Source organism: Cynocephalus volans, chromosome 2 (assembly GCF_027409185.1).
Source record: "Cynocephalus volans isolate mCynVol1 chromosome 2, mCynVol1.pri, whole genome shotgun sequence".
NCBI classification, from domain to species: domain Eukaryota; kingdom Metazoa; phylum Chordata; class Mammalia; order Dermoptera; family Cynocephalidae; genus Cynocephalus; species Cynocephalus volans.
In genome coordinates, this window is record NC_084461.1 from 197,107,083 (window position 1) to 197,130,821 (window position 23,739).

The 23,739-nt window shown below is 48.9% G+C and overlaps 1 protein-coding gene across 3 annotated transcripts; it reads left to right on the forward strand.

Annotated features, from left to right (window-relative positions):
* The first annotated feature begins 1,862 nt into the window (after window positions 1-1,862).
* Window positions 1,863-23,147, forward strand: HNF1A (HNF1 homeobox A). Of its 3 annotated transcripts, none has more exons than XM_063087282.1 (10): window positions 1,863-2,188; window positions 8,830-9,029; window positions 14,870-15,056; window positions 15,518-15,759; window positions 18,154-18,305; window positions 18,432-18,633; window positions 19,382-19,573; window positions 20,932-21,053; window positions 21,125-21,287; window positions 23,020-23,147. In XM_063087282.1, exons 1-10 carry the CDS (start codon window positions 1,863-1,865, stop codon window positions 23,145-23,147), a joined length of 1,914 nt encoding a protein of 637 aa, XP_062943352.1. The 3 variants fall into 3 exon arrangements, with proteins under 3 accessions (XP_062943352.1, XP_062943353.1, XP_062943354.1); XM_063087283.1 differs by having other exon boundaries at window positions 21,143-21,287; XM_063087284.1 differs by lacking the exon at window positions 19,382-19,573 and having other exon boundaries at window positions 21,143-21,287.
* Window positions 23,148-23,739: the final 592 nt, after the last annotated feature.

Here is a 23,739-nt window from a genome sequence, read left to right on the forward strand (position 1 = left end):
ATCCCTTTAAAATATATAATTCATTGGTTTTTAGTATATTCTCAGAGTTACACAACATCACCACAATCAACTTTAGAACATTTTTATCATCCCCCAAGAAACCCCATACCCATTAAGCAGTCCCATTCCCTTCTCCAGCTCAGCCCCTGGCAACCACTAATCTGCTTTCTATCTCTATGGATTTGCCTATTCTGGATACTTCATATAAATGGAAACATACATTATGTGGCCTTTTATTGGCTTCTTTCACTCAGCATGTTTTCAAGGTTCATCCATATTGTAGCATGTATCAGAACTTCATCCTTTTTAAAAAAAAAAATTATTTATTTATTTATTTATTTTGGTGACTTGCCAGTACAGGGATCTAAACCCTTGACTTTGGTGTGATAACACTATGCTCTAACCAAATGAACTAACCCTCCAGTTCACATTCCTTTTTATGAACGAATAATAAACCATTGCATGGATATGAAACATTTTATTTATCCATTCATCTGTTGATGGACATTTACATTTTTTTTCACTTTTTGGCTATTATGAGTAATGCTGCTATGAATATTCATGTACAAGTTTTTGTGTGTGGGGCTGGCCCCGTGGCTCACTCAGGAGAGTGCGGTGCTGAGAACACCAAGGCCACAGGTTTGGATCCTATATAGGGATGGCCGGTTTGCTCACTGGCTGAGCGTGGTGCTGACAACACCAAGCCAAGGGTTAAGAACCCCTTACTGGTCATCTTTATTAAAAAAAAAAAAGTTTTTGTGTGGATGTATGTTTTCTAATTTTTTTAGGTATTACATTAATTCTATTTTAAAAAATATATTGCATAAAATGCTATTTATCCTGAATATGGAGTATTTTGGTGCCCCCTTAAAATTTGCTTGGGGCAAGTGTCTCACTCACCTCAACCTGGTCCCACTTGCCAAGTCTTGTCCCTTGCTGGCTGTGTGACTTTGGGCAAGTTGCTTAACCTCTCAGAGCCTTGGTTTCCTCCTCTATAAAATGGGGATAACCTCTGCATCTACTCACAATTGTTAGATTATAATGAAGTAAAGACACACATTACAAAGCTAGCACAGGGCTGGTTAGCTCACTTGGGAGAGAATTGTGCTGGTAACACGACGGTCATGGGTTAGGATCCCCTTACCAGCCAGCCACAGAAAACAAACAAACACAGAGCTACTATATTCCCTGGCACATAGTAGACTTAACTCAAAGTTTTTCCTACTGGGTTGCCTGATGTTGGGGATGGGGCTGGAGGGTCCCAAAATGGACATGACCTAGCTCTGTCCTTCGGGAGTGCTGGCCCAGCTGCCCAGAACTCCCTGCCGCTCCTGTTCCCAAAAGAAACATGCTTTGTTTGCTCTCCCGCCTCAACCTGACTCCCCTACCAGGTCCTTGGGAGTGGGACCCAGTGCTGTTCACCAATGGCCTCCCAGGCTCCTAGTACCTTCCATCCCAGCTGCCCAGGGCCCCCCACCTCCGCCTCCCACACCCTCCCTTCTGCCCACTCCCGTTGAAGGCCATGTATCCTGTCCCTCCACGCTGCCATGAGGCCTGCACTTTGCAGGGCTGAAGTCCAAAGTTCAGTCTCTTCGCTTAAGCGCACGGATAAATATGAACCTTGGAGAATTTCCCCAGCTCCAATGTAAACAGAGCAGGCAGGGGCCCTGATTCACTGGCTGCTGGGGCCAGGACTGGGGGTTGGGGGTGCCCACAGGGCTTGGCTAGTGGGGTCTGGGGGAGCAGTGGGTGCAAGGGTCCTGGCCTGTGCCTGCTGGTTGGCCGGCAGGTAGACAGTGCACGCGGTGGGGGAGGCGACAGGCTTGGTGGACACGGCTGCGTGGCCCCGTGGTAGCGGAGCCATGGTTTCTAAACTGAGCCAGTTGCAGACGGAGCTCCTGGCGGCCCTGCTTGAGTCGGGTCTGAGCAAAGAGGCGCTGATCCAGGCGTTGGGGGAGCCAGGGCCTTACCTGCTGGCTGCAGATGGCCCCCTGGACAAGGGGGAGTCCTGCGGAGGTGGTCGAGGGGAGCTGGCTGAGCTGCCCAATGGGCTGGGGGAGACTCGGGGTTCCGAGGACGAGACAGACGACGATGGGGAAGACTTCACACCACCCATCCTCAAAGAGCTGGAGAACCTCAGCCCCGAGGAGGCAGCCCACCAGAAAGCCGTGGTGGAGACCCTTCTACAGTAAGGACCCCTTCCCCGTCCCCAGCTCCCATGAAGGAGCCCAGAGGGGCTCACCCACAGCTCCTGAGCGGCTCCTCCTTTGAGTCCTGAGTCCCCGTGAGCTGTGGTCTTTAACCTAGTTCTCGAGAAGGGGGACAGCGCCCATGGGAGCCCCGGAGGGTCCTCGATCTGGCCCTCTGCAGAGTTCCGAATCCCGACCAGCCATGGCCTTCAGCCCAGTGCTCAGGAAGTGGGGACATGCCCTAGGGAAGTGCTGAGATGGGGAGAAAAGCAGGAGAGTCTTCAATTGAAATGCCAAGAGAACCAGGGGGTGGAGGACATTTTTGGCCACTTGTACTCCCCAAACCTTAACTTCCCTGTTAAGTCCTGGGATTGTAGGCTCAGGGATCAGGAAGCACCACTGGGGAAGAGGGGCCGAGGCTGGGGTTTTGGGGGGTTTCCTTGGCCTCCCAGGGACTCAAGCGTTCAGTTGGGAAAGTCCAGGTCTTTCTTACCTGAGGCAGATGGAGCCTCGGGGTGGGAGCTGCTTCCCTTTCCTGCACAACCACAGGTACCCCACCTCGTCAGCAGGTGTTAGAGGACTCCCCACCTGTACCCCTATCCGCTGGCTGGCTCCCCATCTCCTGGAGGACTGGGTGGGTCCTGAACTCAAAGCCTCCCCTCTCCTCAGCAGAGCTGACCTGGTTACTAATTACCCACACACTTTATTATTTCTCTTTTGTTTTATAAATTTATAAACAGCAAAAGGCTTTGATAAGGCCTGTGATCATTAACTTGTAGGGCTGGTGGCCTGGAGAGGCCTGGGCCAAACAACCTCCCACCCCATGGGGGTTGGGGATGAGGGAGCTGGGGTGAGGGATGGGTGGCCTGGGGGCTGCAGGGACCACCCCTCCCAGAAAACTCTATAACCCTAATCCTAACCGCTGCCTGCCTACTCTGTGCTGAAAGTCCACATGCATAATTTCCCATAATGTTGAGATGAACCCTGGGAGGAAGCTGTTGATAACTCTGCTTCACAGATGGGGAAACTGAGGCTTACAGAGGGGAAGGAGCTTGACGAAGGTCACCCAGCTGGGACTCCAAACCCACTCCGTTTGGTGCTCTCAGTTTCTAGGACTGGGGGCCAGGGGCCGGCTGGGGGTAGCTAAGGAGTCTAAGGGAGAACCCCGAAGACGCTGTGCAGGGGACCACCCCTTTTCTGTCCAAGGTCCTGATCCCAGCTTGGGCTGGTGGAGGGCTGGTGGATCCCTGCCTTCCCAGGGTCCTCAGGGAGCCTCCTGAGGGCCTGAGCAGGGGGCAGGGGAAAAGTCAGGGCCCCCAGACTTGGCAGGAAGAGGAGGGCAAAGGGCTGCCAAGCTGCAGGGGAGGGGCAAAGAGTCAGGCATCGCCAGACCCAGGGTGAGGGCAACTTGGACAGGGTGGGGCTGGGCCTAACCTGCTCAGGGCCCCAGATGGAATTGGGGGCTTTGGGGTGAGAGTGGGGACAGGGGGTGCCAAGGGCCTTTCTTACCTGTCTGGGTGGGGCCTCTTGATCAGCAGCCCCTTTGGTGGGATGTTGGGGTGGGGGGAGGCTTGATCCACAGCATTTGAGGGGGATGCAGAGGTCAAAGTGCTCCCTGGGGACCAGCAGAGACCTGGAAGCTGAGGGAGAGAGGGGAGACAGGGAGGAAGAGAGAGGACGTCTGGGGAGATAGAGATGAGGCCTGACGCAGCAAAGAGGAGAGGAGCCAGAGGGGATAGGGGCTCAGACCCCACTGAGAAAAGGGGCAAGGGAGAGAGTGAGGTGCCCCAAGCTAAGAGGAGACTGGAGTGCTTCCCTCCTGTGCCCCGATTGGGTTTTCTTTAATGTTAACAGCATGCTATTTACTTTCCATTTAAATTTGAGATGTTGCTATAAATTATCAACCAGCTCCTTGTTCCTGCAGAGTTTATAACTAACTACCTGGGTTACTTATTGTTCAGGTAACAAAAGGGATCTGAAACCACCCTGAGGGAAAAAGTGGAGCCTCTAGCCTCAGGGCTGAGGAAGGATCCAGAGGGAGAGGGGTGGGGGACCCCTGGCACAGATCTGGGTGGTGGCAGAAGTTAAGGCTGGAGAAGATGTTGCAGAGGCAGGACTTCTAGTGGAAGCTGTTTTTCTGGAGAAGACAGTATCTAGGGAGAAGCATTGGCAGGTCCCGGACCCGAGACCTCCCTGGGGTGCCCCATTTTTGAGGCCACAGCAGAAACCTGAGCTCTTCCCTTAGATCTCCACCCTTAGTTCACTGCATGACCTTGGGCAAGTTTCTTCCTCTCTTCTGCCTCAGTTTCCCTACCTGGACAATGAATAAAATTCAAACTCCCCACCTGGTTCTGTTCCCCTGCCAACTTCCTTGACATCTTCCCAGAACTCTCTCCCTCCCTCACTTTGCTCCAGTTACACTGATGACACACCAAGTTGATTCCCACCTCAGGGCCTTTGCACATGCTATGCACCTGTTTGGAACCCTCTTTCCAGGGTTCCATGGCTGATTCCTTCTTCTCCTTCAGCTCCCTGATTGCCCCATCCAAAGGTGGGCCCTGCCCCCAGTCACTCTCTTCCACTATTTCGTTTACTTTCTCCTGTCCCTATTACTTATGATTATCTTATTTATCTGTTTGTTTTCTATCTCCTGCCATGAAAATAGAAACTCTTCAAGGGCAAGGCCTGTGTTGTCTTATTCACACACAGCACAAATGAGTGATCAGAATTTTCTGAGTCCCTGAGGACATCTGCTGCCCTTTGGCAGGACCCAGCAGACAGAGGTGTGGCAAAAGGAGGAAGTGGGACCCAGTGCTCCTTACAGGGCATTCTCCCAGGTCCTCCCTCTCCCTAAATAGCTCAAACCCAAAATTTGAAATTCTCTGACCCTCTCTATTGGGCAGCATCAGGGCATCAAATCCCAGGAAGACAGTAGCCAAGGTAGAACAAAGTATCTGACATCCCTAAGTGAAGCCAGCCTGCCTGGGTTTGAATCCAAGCTATGTCCATTTCTAGCTCAGGCAAGTGAGCCTCAGTTTCCTCTGTAAGGTGGAGATGATAATAACACTTACCCGTAAGGGTAAGTAGCATAATACTTGTAGAGTGTGCACAAGTATGTGCAATAAATGGTAGCTATTATTAGTGGTTCCATTTTACAGATGAGCAAATTAAGGCTCAGAGAGGCAAGGTAACTTACCCAAGATAACTCTTCCAAAGTAGTAAGGCCAGGACTTGGACCTAAGTTCTTCTACCACACAGTCTGCACAGCACCCTTGAGGTTGCATGCCTGTCCTTGGTAAGTTTACGTCTCCCTTACCTCTCCCCAGTTGTTCTTGCTGTTCAACTTGACTGTCACCTCCCTTCCATGTGGTGCTTTAGAGCTTCTTAAGGGAGCAGATGCACTGAACTCATTTTTTCTTCCTAACAATCTCCGAAGTATGAAATATCATTAGGTCCATTTCACAGATGAGGAAACTGAGGCACAAGAAAGTTAAGTGACTTCCCAAGGCCACTTGGACAGGGAGTGGCAGAGCTGGGATTCAAACTCATATCTAAAGCCTCCACACTGAGAATTCAGGTCCCCCTAGATGAGTGGCCATCAGACTGGTCTCCTAAATTCACAGCTTTGGATGCCGTGAAACACTAGGGGACAGAGAGCGAAAGGCCCGAAGTCTTGAACATCTGAGTAAACCCTGGGATGGATAGGAAGTGAGAGGAGGAAGATGTAGGCAGATCTTCACCTCTCCTGGGCCTGCTGCAGAGCCCGGGGTCCCCAGGACTACATCATTAGTCACGATGATGAGGATAACAGTATCATTTCACTTATTGAGCACTCAGTGTGTGCCAGGCCCAGCCTGAAGTCCTTCTTCCTTGTTCGGAACTCATTTAGTTCTCCCACTAGCAGTGCAAGGTAGGCGTGGATGTTACAGAACAGGCGTGGGTCATACAGGATCAAACAGGGGCTGGATGGCAGAGGTGAGGTTTGAACCTGGGTTGGTTTGACTCTCAAACCTGTTAGAATCAAAGCAGGATATGCCTGAAGACTAGCCTCTGAGTTCCGAGTTGGAAGGGTTGGGGAAGCTGTCCTAAGGAGTCAGGGCCTTGGAAACTGAGTGTGTGTGCATGTGTGTAAGAAACAGAGAGACAGAGAGTGAAAGAGGGAGAGAGAGACAGATTGATTCCATAAGTTCTAGAAAAAGCAGTGGCACAGATGACTTCTCCTAGAAAGGGAAAGATGGGCACCCTCTTAGCTCTCTGTCCTCTGACTGGCACTTTTTTTTTTTTTTTGGCAGCTGGCAGGTACAGGGATCGAACCCTGGACCTTGGTGTTATCAGCACTATACTCTAATCAACTGAGCTAACTGGCCAGCCTGACTGGCATTTTTAAAATGCATTCATTCATTCATTCATTCATTTAAAGATGACCAGTAATGGGATCTTAACCCTTGGCTTGGTGTTGTCAGCACCACGCTCAGCCAGTGAGCTAACTGGCCATCCCTATATAGGGATCCGAACCCGTGGCCTTGGTGTTCTCAGCACCACACTCCCCCAAGCGAGCCATGGGCCGGCCCTCTGACTGGCATTTTAAATTGACTTTTTCTGTTGTGAATGTATTGTCCAACTCTACCAGGAATTGTTTGAAAAATGGAAAGTTCATATTAGCGCACTTTTACACTTTTGCTTCTCTTTTCCATGTTTAAATATCTGTCCTCTGTTGATGAGTGTTGCACATGTATTTGTGAAGAGGGGCTGGCCTTTGTCTTATTTTCAAGTTTAGCTTAAGTTTGACCTGATGTGGGAGAATTAGAGAGAGAGAGAGACAGAGAGAGACAGAGATATATACACAGAGAGATTGAGAGAGAGAGAGACACATGTAGTCACATGGACAGCAGCAGATAGTGAATCTTTAGTCTGAGCCCAGGAGAGGCTGGGTTGAAGCCTGAGCCCATTCTCTCTGGAGAAGAGAGAAGGGAGGCAGGGAGGACGGGCAGGAGGGGATGGTTGCCTTTGCAGGAGGAGGGGCCCCACGGGCAGCCCAGCCCTGGAATCAGATAAACATGTTTGCCAGGAAACACAAGGCTGGACTTTGTACTGCCCTTCCCTCCTAGCTCTGACTGGTACTCAGGGAAGGGGGAGGTGGAAAAGAGAGGATCCTAGGAGCCCTTGAACACAGGGAGAGAGAAGCCAGGGAGAGGTCAGGAGGCCGGGGCGGAGGGGGGCGTGTCTCAGCAACGTGAAATATTCTTGAGTCCCAGCTAGATTACCTTGGACAAGTGACTTCCCTCATCTTTCTGAGCTTCAGTTTTCTCATCTGTGAAATGGGCATACGAGTAGTACCTACTTCCTAGGGTTATTGTAAGATTTAAATGTCCAGCCCTTAGCACAGTGCCTGGCTCCAAGTAAATACTCAAGAAACAGGAATTCTCATGAGTAGGGTTTTTACATGAAAGGAAATTTGCTGTACTACTGCTGACCAGTTTAAATGTATCTGTCCCCACCTTCCTCTCCTCCTTGCCTGTCTGGGAACTGCTGATAAGCAAGGGGGAAGTCAGAGGGCCAGAGCTGACGAATGGCTCTGTGCTCACACATCTGAGAAGGGCATTGCCAAGAAGGAGAGGCAAGGGCTGGTTCTTTGAGGAAAGAGAGAAAGGCTAGGAGAAGAGGCAGTGTGTGTGTGTGTGTGGGGGGGGGTTAGAGTGCTGGGGGGGTGTTAATTTAGTTGTTTACAATTCAATTTTAAATATATGCATATATAGTATGTTATATAATATCATAATATATGACATAATTTAAAAAATACAGAAGAGCTGCAGGGAAAACTGACCCTTTCACCACCGTCCCAACCACCCCATTCCCCTCTGGAGGCATCAGTGTCACCAGTTCCTTGTGTGCCCTCTGGAATTTCATGGAACTAAATCCCTTCAGGTGGGATGGGACTCTGCTGGGCTTGCCCTGTGGCCCTGGGCAAGAGATGCAAAGGATACAAGCTCTCTGAGCCTCAGTGGACCTGGCTGTAAAATGGGAAAATTTATATTTTCTCTCCTTGGTTTCAGATTCAATGTTTTCCTTTTTCTAGTAGGTCTCCCTCATCCATCCATCCATCCACTCATTCATTCATGTATTCATCAACAGCAAACTTCATGTCAGACCCACTTTGGGTGCCAAGAGCCAGACAGTTCCCGCCCTTATAGTGTTTACAGTCTCCCACAATGGATAAGACACAACCATAAATTTCCAGGTAGGATGAGGGGAGGGACATTAAAGGAGGCACAAAGGTGAGGATCCTCCCTACCTGGCTTGCATTCATGTGTCTGTGTGTCCATGTTTCAAAACCTTTATCTCTTCCCATGTGTGTTTCTCCATGGGCCTGTGTCCACATGTCTCTCATATGTTTGTGTCTACAAGTCTCTGTCCCACTGTCCATGTGTCTGTGTCCCTGTGTCCTGGCATGAGTGACCACACCTCCCTGCCCCTGAGTCCAGGTGCAGATCCCTGGGCTCCAAAACTGCTTTTATCCACAATCCCTGCCCCCAGGGCTAACAAGGGTTCTAGCACCCAGGACCCCAGTTCTACCTGCAGGGCTGGCAGGGCCCACTGGGAACCCTTTGCTGAGCACATCCTGTCCTGGCCCTCCTCCCAGGGAGGACCCATGGCGTGTGGCAAAGATGATCAAGTCCTACCTACAGCAGCACAACATCCCCCAGCGGGAGGTGGTCGACACCACTGGCCTCAACCAGTCCCACCTGTCCCAGCATCTCAACAAAGGCACCCCCATGAAGACACAGAAGCGAGCTGCCCTGTACACCTGGTACGTCCGCAAGCAGCGAGAGGTGGCCCAGCGTAAGTAATGACCCCAGCCCATGTTTTCCCTAGCAGGGCCTGGGACTCTCCCCAGCACATAGGTGAGGGCTGAAAGCTTTACCACCCCCATTACATAGACAGGTAGACTGAGAAGAAGCCAGTGGGATTAAACCAGCATTTACTACCTATTCTGCACAAGGCATTCTGGAGGAGGGGAGTAGCGTTGATCATAGGCATCCAAAGGTGGATGGACTGGGTCCCTGCCTTCCAAGAGCTGTTAAGTGGGGAAGCAGGATAAAAGATCAGTATGACACAGTGAGATGTGTTATAATGGGGTAACAGCAAGAACAACAATAACAGCTAGTGTTTATGAAACATTTACTGTGCGTCAGGCCCTGTGCACAGTATTACATAAAGTATTTCAAAGTGTTGAGCTGCCTGCACAGGGGAGAGTGGTCTATTCTTCCTCAGGGAGACAGAGGTATCAGGAAGGTTTACACTGGAAGTATGACCTTTAAGCTAAGTCTTAAAGCATTAAGTGAAATTTTGACTCATGAAGATGCAGGGAAGGGTGTTTCAAGCAGAAGGAACATTATGAGTAAAGGCTCAGAGGCAAGATGGAAGCTCAGGGGTTTCTCCACTGCAAACCCAGGAAGAGCTGGGTGTGTCCTTGCTCACGGTATGGTGGGTTTTCTTATCCAGGCTCATACCCCACCATGTGCACTTTCACACTTTTGAGCCTCCATCTGTCTAGGTATAATTTTTATTTTGACATTTCTTTTATTAGTGATCCAGATTTTTAAAAAGGCAATACACACTTGGTTAAAAAAAAGAAGGAAAAAAAAAAGGTTTACAATAAAAATTAGGTGTCCTTTCCCTAAAGCAGCCACTGGTATTCGCAGTGTCTTGTGTATCCTTCTAAAGATATCTTATGCATATACTAGCTATGGATATGGTTTGTCTCCCTGCCTTTTCTGGTTAATGGGAACATAGTGCCCTTACTATTTAGCGCTTTGCTTTTTCTCGTAGCAATAAATCTTATACTTTTCATATCAGCACGGAGAGATTGGTCTCATTCTATTTAGGGGCTGCTGGCTGTTATTTGGAGGTACTATTATTTAACTGGCCACCTTCTGAAGGACTTTTAGGGTTTTTCCAATCTGCTATTACAACCAACTGTTGCAAGGAACATCTTTCTTTGTATAAGTTCATGATCACATATGAGTGTGTTTGTTGGATAAATTCCTAGAAATTCCTAGAATGCTGAGTCACAGATTAGATACCTTCAAATCTTTGATAGATACTGCCATAGTTCCTTTCAAAGAGGTGGTACTGATTTATACTTCCACCAGCAGCAAAAATCCCTATTGAGAAAAATTACATATACAATAGACATCTCTGATTCTTACTCCTTGCCTAGTCCTTACCTCAGTTACTGGGGTATTCACTCCCTACTATACTGGAATACACACTTGGAAAACCAATATAAAACAGTATATTTTTGTCCTACTTTATTATTTTTTTTGGCAGCTGGCCAGTATGGGGATCTGAACCCATGACCTTGGTGTTATAAGTCTGCACTCTAACCAACGGAGCTAACTGCCAACCCTGTGCTATTTTAATTTGTATAAGAACAAAGATTTAGTTTGAAAATTTGTTAGAATTAGGTTTCGGTTTTGAGAGAATTTGAATGTCTTTTCCCAAAACCATTACTGGAAGAAATTTTACAATATTAAATAAAATGTATTTTTTATTTCCAAGAGAAAGTCAATCAAAGATTTCAGCCTAGAGCTGAGAATCAAGCAGCAAACGATCGTCCAAATAGCCTTCCCCTGAGAACTTAGTTTGAAAATCTTTTAGAACTAGGATTAGCTTCTGAGAAAATTTGGATGTCTTCTCCTAAAACCATTACTGGAAGAAATTTTATAATGTTAAATAAAATGTATTTCTTATTTCTAACAGAAATATATTAAGAGATTTCAGCCTAGAGCTAAGAATAAAGAAGCAAACTGTGGCCCACATAGCCTTCCCCTGAGAATTTTAACTTTAAAGGAGAAATTGGAGAATTTGAGATGTAGAACATCTCAAAGGTATGACTGAAGTATTAGGACCCTTTCAGTAACAAGGGACAGAATCTCAACTCAAACTGATTTAAGCAAAAAAGGGAATTTATTGGCTCATGGATGTGAGGAGTCCTGGGCTGCTTCAACCATGGCTAGATCCGGGGGCTCAAGTGATGTCTGCCCAGCATTTCTTGGCTCTGTTTTCTTTTATGTTGGCTTTGTTCTCAGGTAGGTTCTCCTCATATCGGCAAACATGGGCCCTGGGCACTCTGGGCTGCCATTCTCCCAGTTTACAAACCTTGGAGGGAAAAGACCTCTTCCTCTTTTCAGCTACTTTCAGTTGAATGACTTTTTATTTTTAATAATGTAAACTTTAATTAATTTATTTATTTTTATTTTTTATTTTTTTAAAAGATGACCGGTAAGGGGATCTTAACCCTTGACTTGGTGTTGTCAACACCACGCTCAGCCAGTGAGCTGACCAGCCATCCCTATATAGGATCCGAACCCGCGGCCTTGGTGTTATCAGCACCACACTCTCCTGAGGGAGCCACGGGCTGGCCCTGAATGCAAACTTTTAAATGAAGTCTAACATACAAAAAGCGCACAAATCCTAAGCACACAACTCAGTGAATTTTCACAAAGTAAACACACCAAATATAACTACCAACCAGATAAAAAATAGAACATTATCAGCTTTCCAAAAGCTCCCCCTCCTCAGTAAGAGAAACCATTAATCCCGACTTTTATCATCATAGGCTAATTATGGCCGTTTTTGAAATTTGTATAAACTGAATCATATAATACAGTGGCTTCTTTCATTCCTTATTACATTTGTGAGATTTATCCATGTGGTTCCATGTCATTGTAGAATGGCCATTTTTCATGGTTGTGTACGAATAGTCCATTGTGTCAATATAATGTATTTATTTTTTCTTCTTTGATGGGCATTTGAATTGCTTCTGATTTTTTGCTGTTGTGTGAACAGTGCTGCTACAAACATCATAGTACGTGTCTTTTGCTCAATGTGTATATACATTTCTATTGGCTGTGGAATGGCTATGTCAAAGAGTACATAGGTTCAGCTTTAGCAGAGGCTGTTGAATAGTTATTAGTTTGCTTTCCAATCAGCAGTGTTTGACTATTCCAGGTGCTCCTGAAATCTTCACCTACACTTGGTAATGTCAGTCTTTTTTATTTCAGCCATGGTGGAGTGTAGTGGTACCACATTGTGGCCTTAATTTCCATTTCCCTGGTGACTCCTTATGTTGTGTATCTTTTTACACGGTTATCAGTCATTTGGAGATCCTCTTTAAGAAGTACTTATTCAAGGAGGTTGTCCATTTTTATCTTGAGTTGTCCCCTTTTTTCATATGGAATTGTAGGAGTGTTAAAAAATATACCCTGACTATAAGCCCTTTTTCAAATATATGTACAGCAAATATATTCTCCCAATCTGTGGTTTGCCTTATACTCTCTAAGTGATGTCTTTTGATGTCTTAATTTTTTCTGTATGGCTAGTGCCCTGTTTAGGAAATCTCTGTCTAACCCAAGGTCGTGAACACATTCTCTTATGTTTTATTCTAATTGTTCCATTCCACTTTTCACACTTAGAACCATAATCCAGCTAGAATTGAGTTCTACGCATGGTGTGAGATAGAAAGTCAGGATCCATGTTTTCTTTACAAGTTGCTTCAACCTTTGCTATTCCTTGGAGTGACTTGTGCCCAGGATTCGTTTTTTTCTCCTATGTAATTGACCATCCAGCATGATGTATTGAAAGAACACTCATGAACCAGTCACAGTGGCCAGGGAAATGTGTTATTCTTGTTGGCTGGAGTAAGGTCACGCCACTGCAACTAGATGGGCTGAGAAGGAGGAAGGGGGACCCCCAAGGAGAATCAAAGTAGAGTTTCCTGAAGAAGCAGAAAGTGCTACCCTGAAGGCAGCAGATATTTGAGTGAATGATTGGGGCCTCATCAGAGAAGCGGCAGGTGTGATAAGCATGTCCCAATCATGAGAGGCAACGTGGTACAGCAGCTAAATGTAAGGTTCTGGAGCCAAACCACCTGAGTTCGAGTCCTGGCTCTGACCCTTGTCAGCTGTATGAGCTTGGGCAAGTTGTTTAACCTTCTTGTGACTCTGTTTCCGCATCTATAAAATGGAGATAAAATAACATCTACCTTGTTAGGGCTGTCCTGAAGATGAAATTTGCAGAAGTGTCTGCCATATAGAAAGCAAAAGCATTAGCTGTTATTACTGTAGCTGATTTTCCTGCCTGATGTTCTCTGAACTTCCCCATCATCCCTCCTCCTGTCAAATCCACGGTGATATAAAGTTATCTGCTTTGCATGTTTGGTCATTAAGAAAACCAAACTTTTAGGGGCCGGCCTGTGGCTCACTTAGGAGAGTGTGGTACTGATAACACCAAGGCCACGGGTTCGGATCCCTATATAGGGATGGCCGGTTAGCTCACTTGGGAGAGCGTGGTGCTGACAACACCAAGTCAAGGGTTAAGACCCGCTTGCTGGTCATCTTTAAAAAAAAAAGAAAACCAAACTTTTAATTTCAGAATACATTCAGATTTATAGAAATATTAGGAAGAGAGTACAGAGAATTCCCATATAACCCACGCCAAGTTTTCTCTGTTATTAACATTAGTACCGTAATTTTGACACAATTTACAAACCACCATTGATACATTATTATTTAGTAAAACTTTATTCAGACTTCCTCAGCTTTTCCCTAATGTCCCTTTTCTGTCCCAGGATCCCATCCAGTGTAGATACATCATATTTAGTCATCATGTCTCCTTAGGCTCCTTGGTTGTGACAGTTTCTCAGATTTTCCTTATATTGATGGCTTTGACAGGGAAATATTTTAAAGATGAAATATTTTAGATTTTTGGGCCAAGTCATAGTGTCTTGTACTCCAGATCTTGGTCCAGGCCCCTGTCTCCCCAGGGCCATGCTGTGGACATAAGTAGGAGAAAAGGTGGCCAATGGAGAGTCAGTGTGAGTGGCACTCAAGCCATAGCTGCTGAGAATGATGGAATCTGGGCCAAGTGGGCTTCCAGCAGCTGGCAATGGTTGGGTTTTGGTGGCTCCTTGTCTCTCCCTGGAGCCTGGTGCCTGCTTTGTTCTTGGCTCTCAGGCAGTGAGGTTCTCCTGCTGCTAATCTTGATTCAGAATCTTCCTTTTTCCCCCCTCTCATAAAAATATCCTGGCACTTGTCTGTCCCATTCCTTTGGTGGCCTGCTCAGAGATAATCTGCTAGACCAGTTTCCAGTAAAGTGGAACCAGCTGATGAGGACTGGCTGGGTCTCTTCCTTTCTGGCTAACACTTTCATTTTAAGCCTCATTTCCAAGTCTGGAAAGTTGAAAATAGCTCTGAATCTACTGAGGGGATATGATTCAAGTTTTTGCTGTACTGTGTGATCCTGGAAAAATATGTAACCTCCCTGAACCTCAGCTTCCTCATCTGAAAAAAATGGGGTTGTAAATGTGTCAAATCTGAACAAATGCTAATGCTTACCTGGGGTCTTGTATTGAGAAGGACTGTGAGATTACATCTTGGCTCAGAAGAAAAGCATGTGAGGGTTGATTAGTGATGTCTGCCATGGACACAGATTAAGAAAGTGGTGGCATATGTGCTATGTGTTTGTCATTACTGAATTAGCTTATTTCTAAGTTATAGCTGTAAACTCTTCTGATTCAGCACCCTGGGAATGAGAAAGAATCAGGGGCGTGGTCAGGTGAACTGATGTGAGAAGGTAAGAGTGGCTGGTGCCCTGCTCATGGCTCTCTGTGTCTGCAGAGTTCACCCATGCAGGACAGGGTGGGCTGATTGATGAGCCCACAGGCGATGAGCTCCCAACTAAGAAGGGGCGGAGGAACCGTTTCAAGTGGGGCCCAGCATCCCAGCAGATCCTGTTCCAGGCCTACGAGAGGCAGAAGAACCCCAGCAAGGAGGAGCGAGAGACGTTGGTGGAGGAATGTAATAGGTAGAATGGCTGGCAGTGGCAGGGCTGGGCTGGGCTGGGGCAAGGCTGGGCAAGAGGAAGGTGACTCTGGGTCCTGAGGGAGGCTCCCTAGTCCTTGAGAGCTCCTGCTGTTGGCTTAGGTTGGCCCAGAGAGTTGAGAGTACTCAACTCCTGCTTAGTGTCTAAACCTAACTCCATTCTTAGCATACCCTACCCACATGAGCATTCCCTTGGGTGGCTGCTCATCTCATTTTGTCCCTTCTACAATCCTATGGCTCCTTTGCTCACTTTATGAATGGAGAGACTGAGGTCAGAGAGGCTAAGTCACTTGGCCAAAGTCATACAGCAGAACTGGCATTGGAACCCAGATCTGTCAGCCTCAAACACTCAGGTAGAACCCAGTTTCTCCAATCCTCCCCTCTTCCCCAGGAGAGGGTTACTCTGAGCCTGGCCTGGAGGCTCATGGGTGGCTACTTCTGCAGGGCGGAGTGCATCCAGAGGGGGGTGTCCCCATCGCAGGCACAGGGGCTGGGCTCCAACCTCGTCACGGAGGTGCGTGTCTACAACTGGTTTGCCAACCGTCGCAAAGAAGAAGCTTTTCGGCACAAGCTGGCCATGGACACGTACAATGGGCCCCCACCAGGGCCGGGCCCGGGACCTGCACTGCCTTCCCATAGCTCCCCTGGCCTGCCCCCACCCGCCCTCTCCCCCAGCAAGGTTCATGGTGAGTGCTGTGTGGGTAGGCGGATTGGGACAATGGGTGGAGAAGAAATGCAGGTAGACGGGAGAGTTGGGGGAGGACTAGCCCAGCGGCAGCCACCCAGACCTCTTAGTACTTCAGCTTGGTTCCATTCCACTCCATCTGCTCCATTCTACCCCTCACCTGTCCACTCCATGGACTCACTCTACTCCACTCTATGCACACCGCTCCACCCCTTCCCTTTTTTTTTTTTTTTTTTTTTTTTTGTCTTTTTCATGATCGGCACTCAGCCAGTGAGTGCACCGGCCATTCTTATATAGGATCCGAACCCGCGGCAGGAGCGTCTCCGTGCTCCCAGCGCCGCACTGTCCCGAGTGCGCCACGGGCTCGGCCCCCACCCCTTCCCTTAACTCTGCTCCACCCGCTCCACCCTATTCCACACCATCCCATCCATCCCACTCTACATCACTCCACTCCGTCTCCTCCGCTCCACTCCATCCATTCCGCTCAATTCGTCTACTCCTCTGCATTCCACTCCACTCCTTCCACTTGGCTCCATCCGTTCCCCTCAGTTCAATCCACTCCATTCCATATCACTCCAACCAATTCAACCTAACTTTGTCTTGGCTACTTCAATTCATTTGTTTCAGATCATATCAATTCAATTAATTTCAGTTCAACTCAGTTCAATTAAATTCAGCTCAATCGTGTTCAACTTGTTATAATCCAATTTGGCTCATTTAACTTTGGTATAGTTTAATCCAACCAATTCCCATTCAATCCATTCAGTTTAACTAAATAAAATTAGTTAATAAAATTCAGTTAACTTTTTAAAAGGCAGGTTAGTTTAATTTTATAGAAGAAATACTTTCAAACAATACGAATGACACAATTAGAGAGAAAAGCGATAAAAACAGAGATGAATATTGATTATAACTTATTCCCCAAACAGAAATCTATTTCATCAATTTTTGATCAATGCCTAACAATTTAGTGGTTAGATGAAAACCTAAATTCCCTTTTACATGTAGCACTGTAAGATGCCTGGTGGCAGAATTCTGATCATTTCTGGACCAGAACTGCTCATAAAACATGGCAGTGTTCTTTCTCACCCAGCCTGGGGTTTGGGACAGATGGAAATATCAGGTGAAAACACCCCTTATGCCACTGGCTCTTCACCTTTCCAGCATGCTGGCTATTTTCTGGGGGGTGGCAGTTTCAAAGCCAGTCACAAAGGAGAGAAGCAGCTGCAGATGCTCCATGCCCTCCTGCCTGTCTGGGCCAGCCTCTGACGCTGAGAGTGACAGCTGCCTCCCTGGTCCCCTCACTTGCTACAGAAGCAGACACGGGCAGGGAGGCTGGGGAGGTGAAATGTGGCAGACACAGTGCTCCTTGCACTGATGCCAAAGCAGGGGCTGCATTTGTTTTTTGTGGGGCAAAGGGGTTCTTTGATTAAAAAAAAAAAAAACCTGGGGTAGGGGAGGAAAGCTCTCCAAACGGAAATCTGTATAAACTGAGCAGTGACATTTATTAGAATGCTTTTCTTCACAGATGTCATCTGTTGCTTTGCATTTTTGCCTCTGGTCTTTTTTTTTTTGGCCAATTTCTTTTTATACGCACTCACAACAGAGACCCATAGCATTGGTCGTTAGCAGAACTGCCAGTCAGCAGACAGCACTCCTTGAAACTTTCAACTCCACCCAAGAGCTGTGGGTGGCTGCTGGGCTCTAGGGGTGCGGGGGGCAGAGCAGCTACTTCTGGGGTGCTTGCTTGCTTGCTAGATGCGGGGAGTCCCCTCCCTGGCCACCACGCCTGGTCTGCATTTTAGCAGCTGCCCACGCAGCTCTCTAAGCGTCACGGTGGGTTGAGGCAACTTTTCTGCCAACCCCTATTAAGTAGCAATGTGGAGGAAAACCCACTGTGCTGATACAGAAAGCCCCCCCCAAACTCAGTTAATTTCATACAAACCGGTTTGATTTAAACCAATTCAATTTGAGTCAAGCTCAACCTGGTTCAATTCACTTCAAGTTCAATTAAACCAGCTTCAGTTTCATTCAATTAATTCCAATTCATTCTATTCAACTCAGTTCACTTCAGTTTAACTTCATTAGCCTCAATTCAGTTCAGTTCAACTGTCTTTTATTGAGCACCTACTACATGTCAGGTATAGCACTGTGCAGTGGCGGGCATGGAGCTTATAAAATGCAGCCCTTGCCTTCAAGGAACTGGAAGCAGCTAGCGCAGGGCCTGGCACAAGGTGGATGCCCAAGCAAAGGTTGCTGGCTGCATAAAGATGCAGCAACTGGCCTAAGCAGACGATGCAGTTCCAAGTGCATGCAGTTTGGAGTGCTGAGGGCTATGGGGCAGCGGAGGACAGAGAAGTGGGGTGCTGAGGCCGGACACTGCTCTCCACTCCAGGCGTGCGCTATGGACAGCCTGCAGCCAGTGAGGCAGCAGAAGCACCCTCAAGCAGCGGTGGTCCCTTGGTGACAGTGTCTGCACCCCTGCACCAAGTGTCCTCCACGGGCCTGGAGCCCAGCCACAGCCTGCTCAGCACCGAAGCCAAGCTGGTGAGTATCCCCTATCTGTGGGGAAAATCCTTCCAACCCCATCCTTCCTTGGTGGGGAGATCCTGGAGCAATCTCCAGGGAGGCAGTGTGGGACGCACCCTGATCCAGCTTGGCTTCCTCTGGCAGGTCTCAGCAACTGGGGGCCCCCTGCCCCCTGTCAGCACCCTGACAGCACTGCACAGTTTGGAGCAGACATCCCCAGGTCTCAACCAGCAGCCCCAGAACCTCATCATGACCTCACTTCCTGGGGTCATGACCATTGGGCCCGGGGAGCCTGCCTCCCTGGGCCCCACATTCACCAACACAGGTGCCTCCACCCTGGTCATCGGTAAGCTGGTGGGAAAGGGTGGGGCACTTGGGTGGGGGTGGGGGGGTCATGGGGCTGTTACAGAATCCAAGAGCTGGAAGAGCCACTGGGATTCATTCATTTATTCATTCATTAATATAACATGTACTTATTAAGTGCCTACCCTGGGCCAGCCACTGAGCTACATCAGTGATATGTGAGTAAACAGAAAATCTCAACCCAAGAGGGAGGCAGACAAGAGTGATACATAAATTATGTAACACCTTAGAAGGTGAAAAATCCATGAAATCTATGAAAAATAGAGCAGGGTAAGGGGAATTGATATTTTCTAGGTTTTTGATTTTATTTAAAAAATTGTTTTTACAGTTCAGAAAGCCTTTATTTGCAGGAACTATTATGCAGAAGCTCAATATGTAAGACAGATAAGGAGCTGCTGGGAGAGGGGAGCAGACAGCTAAGCTCTGGCCTTTGCACTGCTGTGGAACCCCAGGGATCCAGGAAACCCAGTCTGGCAACCCTTGAACTAGTCACTGCCTGCCTTTCCCACTAGCCCAAACAAGGAGCTAAAGGCTCAGAGGGGGAGTGACTTGCCAGGGCCACTTAAGTTAGTGGCAGGCCTAGTGCAGGGCTGTTTCTTGACTGCCCTGCCCCCTCCTCTAACCTATAGGTTCTGGGAGGGAAGGATGGTGCCCCAGGAGGCCTGGGATGGGTCTGGGGAGGCAGTGGAGGTACAGGGAGGCCTGGATGACTCTCACCCCTCCCGTTCCAGGCCTGGCCTCCACTCAGGCCCAGAGTGTGCCGGTCATCAACAGCATGGGCAGCAGCCTGGCCACCCTGCAGCCGGTCCAGTTCTCTCAGCCACTGCACCCTTCCTACCAGCAGCCGCTCATGCCACCCGTGCAGAGCCATGTGACGCAGAGCCCCTTCATGGCCACCATGGCCCAGCTGCAGAGCCCTCATGGTGAGCAGCCCTCACCCCACGCTGGGGGAGGTGGTGGTGGCAGTTGGCTGTCGATGGGCGCAGGGGGAGGGGCAGGTGGTGCGGTCTTTGTGTGAGCGTCTGGTACAAGTGTGAGTGCTTCCATGACGGAGGAAACACACTGTTCTGTGTGAATACGTGTGGCCATGTGTGTGCACATGGTACTTGTGTGAGCAGATACCCAGTGCGTTTCAATGTGTGCATCTGAGAGTTTATTGGTTGTCTGCGTGTTTGTGTGTGTGCCCATGTGTGGGAGTACAGGTGACATTGCTTTTTTTCTGAAATTTTTGGGTCCAGATGAGTTCAGAATTCACTATTTTTCACATTTTAGAAGGGTAATTTGGTGGCTATACCATACATCACATAAAATTCCCGGCAGGGTTTGGGCAACTCCCTGTCATCAAAGCACTATTTCTGCAGCAAAAGTTGTAAATTCCACAAAGTAGGTTAAAGACTCACATAACCTCAAGTAAGGTTCAGGTCGGGTTTTGCCACCCAGTGAGCTCTAGTGCCAACCTTATGAAGATCTTTTGGTTTCAGACCTTTTTTGGAGCTCAGGATTGGGATAAGATTGTTGACCTGTACATATCTCTGTGTATGAGGTTGAAAGTGTATGTATCTGTGTGTGTGTTTTTCTGAATCACTGTGAGAATATGTGGTTTATGTGTGTTTTGCTAGGGTCTGTGTGCCTCTTGGTGGGGGCTGTAGGTAAAATGTTGGGTTACATTTTGGATAGGTGTCCTGGAGATGGAGGCATTGCTGCCCTTTGCCCTGCTCACCTCCTGACAGGGACTGCCTGCCTTTCCTTCTGAGGCCTGTGCTTAGTACAGTAGCACCTGTGTTTATGCTTAGTACAGTAGCGCCTGTGCTTAGTGCAGTAGCACCTGTGCTTATGCTTAGTACCTTTGCTTATGCTTAGTACAGTAGTACCTGCACTTAGTGTAGTAGCCCCTGTGCTTAGTACAGTAGTACCTGCACTTAGTACAGTAGCCTTTGTGCTTATGCTTAGTACAGTGGTACCTTTGCTTAGCACAGTAGCACTGCACTTCCGTCTCCCATCCCCTTTCATACTTGTCTCCAGGTAACAAGAGGAGCTGGAGTTGGCTCTTGGCCTCCCCCAGGCTCCTCCCCACCAGTCCCAGCTGAGCAGGTCCCTGTAGAGGAGGACAGGGTCCACCTTGCTATCTGGACCCCCAATCACTGCCCCATCAGGCCATACAGCAGGCGCCACACCCCACTTTCCCCAGAGCATTCATCCTTGAGGCCTCCCAGGAAGGGTCCAGGCTGGGCATGTCTGCCATGTCTGTATCCTCTCTCTGCACCCCCTCCCTGCTGGCCAGCCCTCTACAGCCACAAGCCTGAAGTGGCCCAGTACACCCACACGGGCCTGCTTCCACAGACCATGCTCATCACTGACACCACTAACCTGAGTGCCCTGGCCAGCCTCACGCCCACCAAGCAGGTAAGGCCCAGGCCTGCTGGCCCTCCCTCAGCCCCACTCCGGAGCCCTCCACCCCACGCCTGGGGGCTCAGGAAGCTCTGTTCCCCCAGGTCTTCACCTCTGACCCTGAGGCCTCTGGTGAGTCTGGGCTTCATACACCGGTGTCTCAGGCCACCACCCTCCACGTCCCCAGCCAGGACCCCACTGGCATCCAGCACCTGCAGCCTGCCCACCGGCTCAGCGCCAGCCCCACAGGTGAGCAGCCCTGGCCCTGCCCCTTTCATTGCTCTCCCATGTCAAGGCATGGGCAGTGTGTGCAGCAAATGGAGGGCAGATGGGAGGGCACTCCCTGCCTCCCAAACATGGCCCGTGCTCCCCTGAAGTGCGACAAGCAGCGTGGGAACCAACAGGATAAGGAGGCCTAGCGCACAGGAACATCTCATTGACTCTATGGAGGAAAAAGATTAAGTGATCAGAAGAGGCAGCAGATGGTAATAATGAGGAACTGTGGGCCAGCAGTGACTCTGATGTGTTCGGCTTGGCTCTGCCCAGGGTTTAATATTCTTTCAATTAGTTGCCAACATTTAAAAATCAGTAGGTTTCACATAGAAATCCGGATTTCTGGCTTCTCTTGGAAAACTGGAGGACTCCTATTCTCACACAACAACAGAGTGTGGGTTCTCCAGCCCACCACATCCCACTTGACCCACTCACGTACACCCTGATGACCCCTGCAGGCACCCATGTTTGTAACCTACAATGTCGTGATTAAGAGTGGCCACTTTGGAGTCAAGCTGTTGGGTCTGGAGGCCTTGGGTGGCCATCGCTAACTGTGACTTTAGGAAAGTGGCTCCCCCTCTCGAAGCTTCAGTTTCGTCTTGACAGCTAATGAGGGCACTCCATGTTCCAGCTTCATGTTTTACCCCATGAGGTCTGTGATTATGCCCATTTTACAGATGAGGAAGTAGACACTCAAGGAGTGAGGGACTTGCTTCATCTCCCACAGCTACTGGGTGGCAGAGTCAGGACTGGAATCCAGCTCCAACCACAAAGCCCATTCTCTTAACCATCTTGAGCAGTCACGGTCCTCCTGAAACAACCAATAGGATATGTATAGAGAAAGATGTACTTTAAGGAGTTGGCTCACCTGATTGTTGGGGCTGGCAAGTATGAAATCTGTAGGGCAAGCTGGCAGCAGGCTAGAAACTCAGGCAAGAGTTAATTCTGCAGTCTTGAGGCAGAATTCCTTCTCTGGGAAGCTTCAGGCTTTTTTCTCTTATGGCCGTCAACTGATTGGACGAGGTCCACCTACACCATCCAGGGTAACCTCCTTACTTAAAATCAACCGATTGCAGGTGTTAACCACATCTACAAAATACCTTCAAAGGGCTGGCTGGTTGGCTTAGTTGGTTAGAGCATGGTATAACACCAAAGTCAAGGGTTTGGATCCCCATACTGGTCAGCCACCAAAACAAAAAACCTTCACAGTGGGGGTCAGCCTGTGGCTCACTTGGGAGAGTGTGGTGCTGATAACCCCAAGGCCATGGGTTTGGATCCCTATATAGGGATGGCCGGTTGGCTCACTTGGAGAGTGTCGTACTGACAACACCAAGTGAAGGGTTAAGATCCCCTTACCAGTCATCTTTAAAAAAAAAAACAAAAACCTTCACAGTAAAACCTAGATTAGTGTTTGCTTCAGCCCAGCCAAGCTGACACGTAAAAGTACCATATCATCTCACCAGGGCTTCTCCAATGTTCCCAATAAACTGTCCTGACGAGGCCACTTCCCGGGTAGCTCTGGAGCCTGGCTGGGAGGCTCCCCTTGTTTACAACTGAGTAGAGGTTTGACTTTGGGGTCCCTGTAATCTGCTGTGATTCAGGGGGTGAGACTCTGCCTCCCCTGTCCCCAGCTCCCTTAGGGCCGGGCAGGCGGGGTGGGGTTTGGATGGGCCTGGCAGGCAGCCAGCAGCCTTGTTTCCCTCTGCAGTGTCCTCCAGCAGCCTGGTGTTGTACCAGAGCTCTGACTCCACCAACGGCCACAGCCACCTGCTGCCATCCAACCACGGCGTCATTGAGACCTTCATCTCCACACAGATGGCGTCTTCCTCCCAATAACCAAGGCAACTGCCTCTCATGGGCTGGGCCCTGGAGTCTGCACTGCCTGCTTGGGGGGTGATGCGGGCAGCAGCTGCCACTGCCTGAAAGACATGCGAGCCTGCTAAACTTCTGAGGCCATAGGGACTGTCCTTCGCCGGAAAACTGTGCCTCAGGCCATACCCTGCTCTGCCACATCAGAAAGGGAGAGTTCTAAGGGACCCCAACCTGAGGAGGATTGCTTCAGTTGCACAAGAGGGGGCCGTGGAGAGCTAGGAGGCAGAGCTTGTTCCTGGCAGGATTCGGCTGTCCCCACTGCTTGGGATAAAATGGTGTTTCTTGGAGCAGACGGGGGCAGCTTTGACTCTGTTACGCCAGCCTGGGCCTGTGGAGAGCCCCAGGACCCCGAAGGGAACTCTGGTAGCCATATTTCTCAGGACACAAGCCCTGTAGCTGTGACTCACTGAGCTCCAAGAGACCCTAGATCAATGGTGGCCTCGTTCTGTCACCTGTGCACCCACCAGGCCACTCCATCCTGTCCCCAGCTCATTTCAGCAAGTGATCCACATGCCCTTTTGTACCTACCCCTTTCACCCACTTGTATAGGCATTTC

Bases quoted from the DNA above. Each gene is read 5' to 3' on its own strand.
- HNF1A (XM_063087282.1), top strand. From the start codon at position 1,863: ATGGTTTCTAAACTGAGCCAGTTGCAGACGGAGCTCCTGGCGGCCCTG. The intron at 15,760-18,153 runs GTGAGTGCTGTG...TCTCCACTCCAG, and splicing joins CTCCCCCAGCAAGGTTCATG to GCGTGCGCTATGGACAGCCT. The intron at 18,634-19,381 runs GTAAGCTGGTGG...CTCCCGTTCCAG, and splicing joins TGCCTCCACCCTGGTCATCG to GCCTGGCCTCCACTCAGGCC.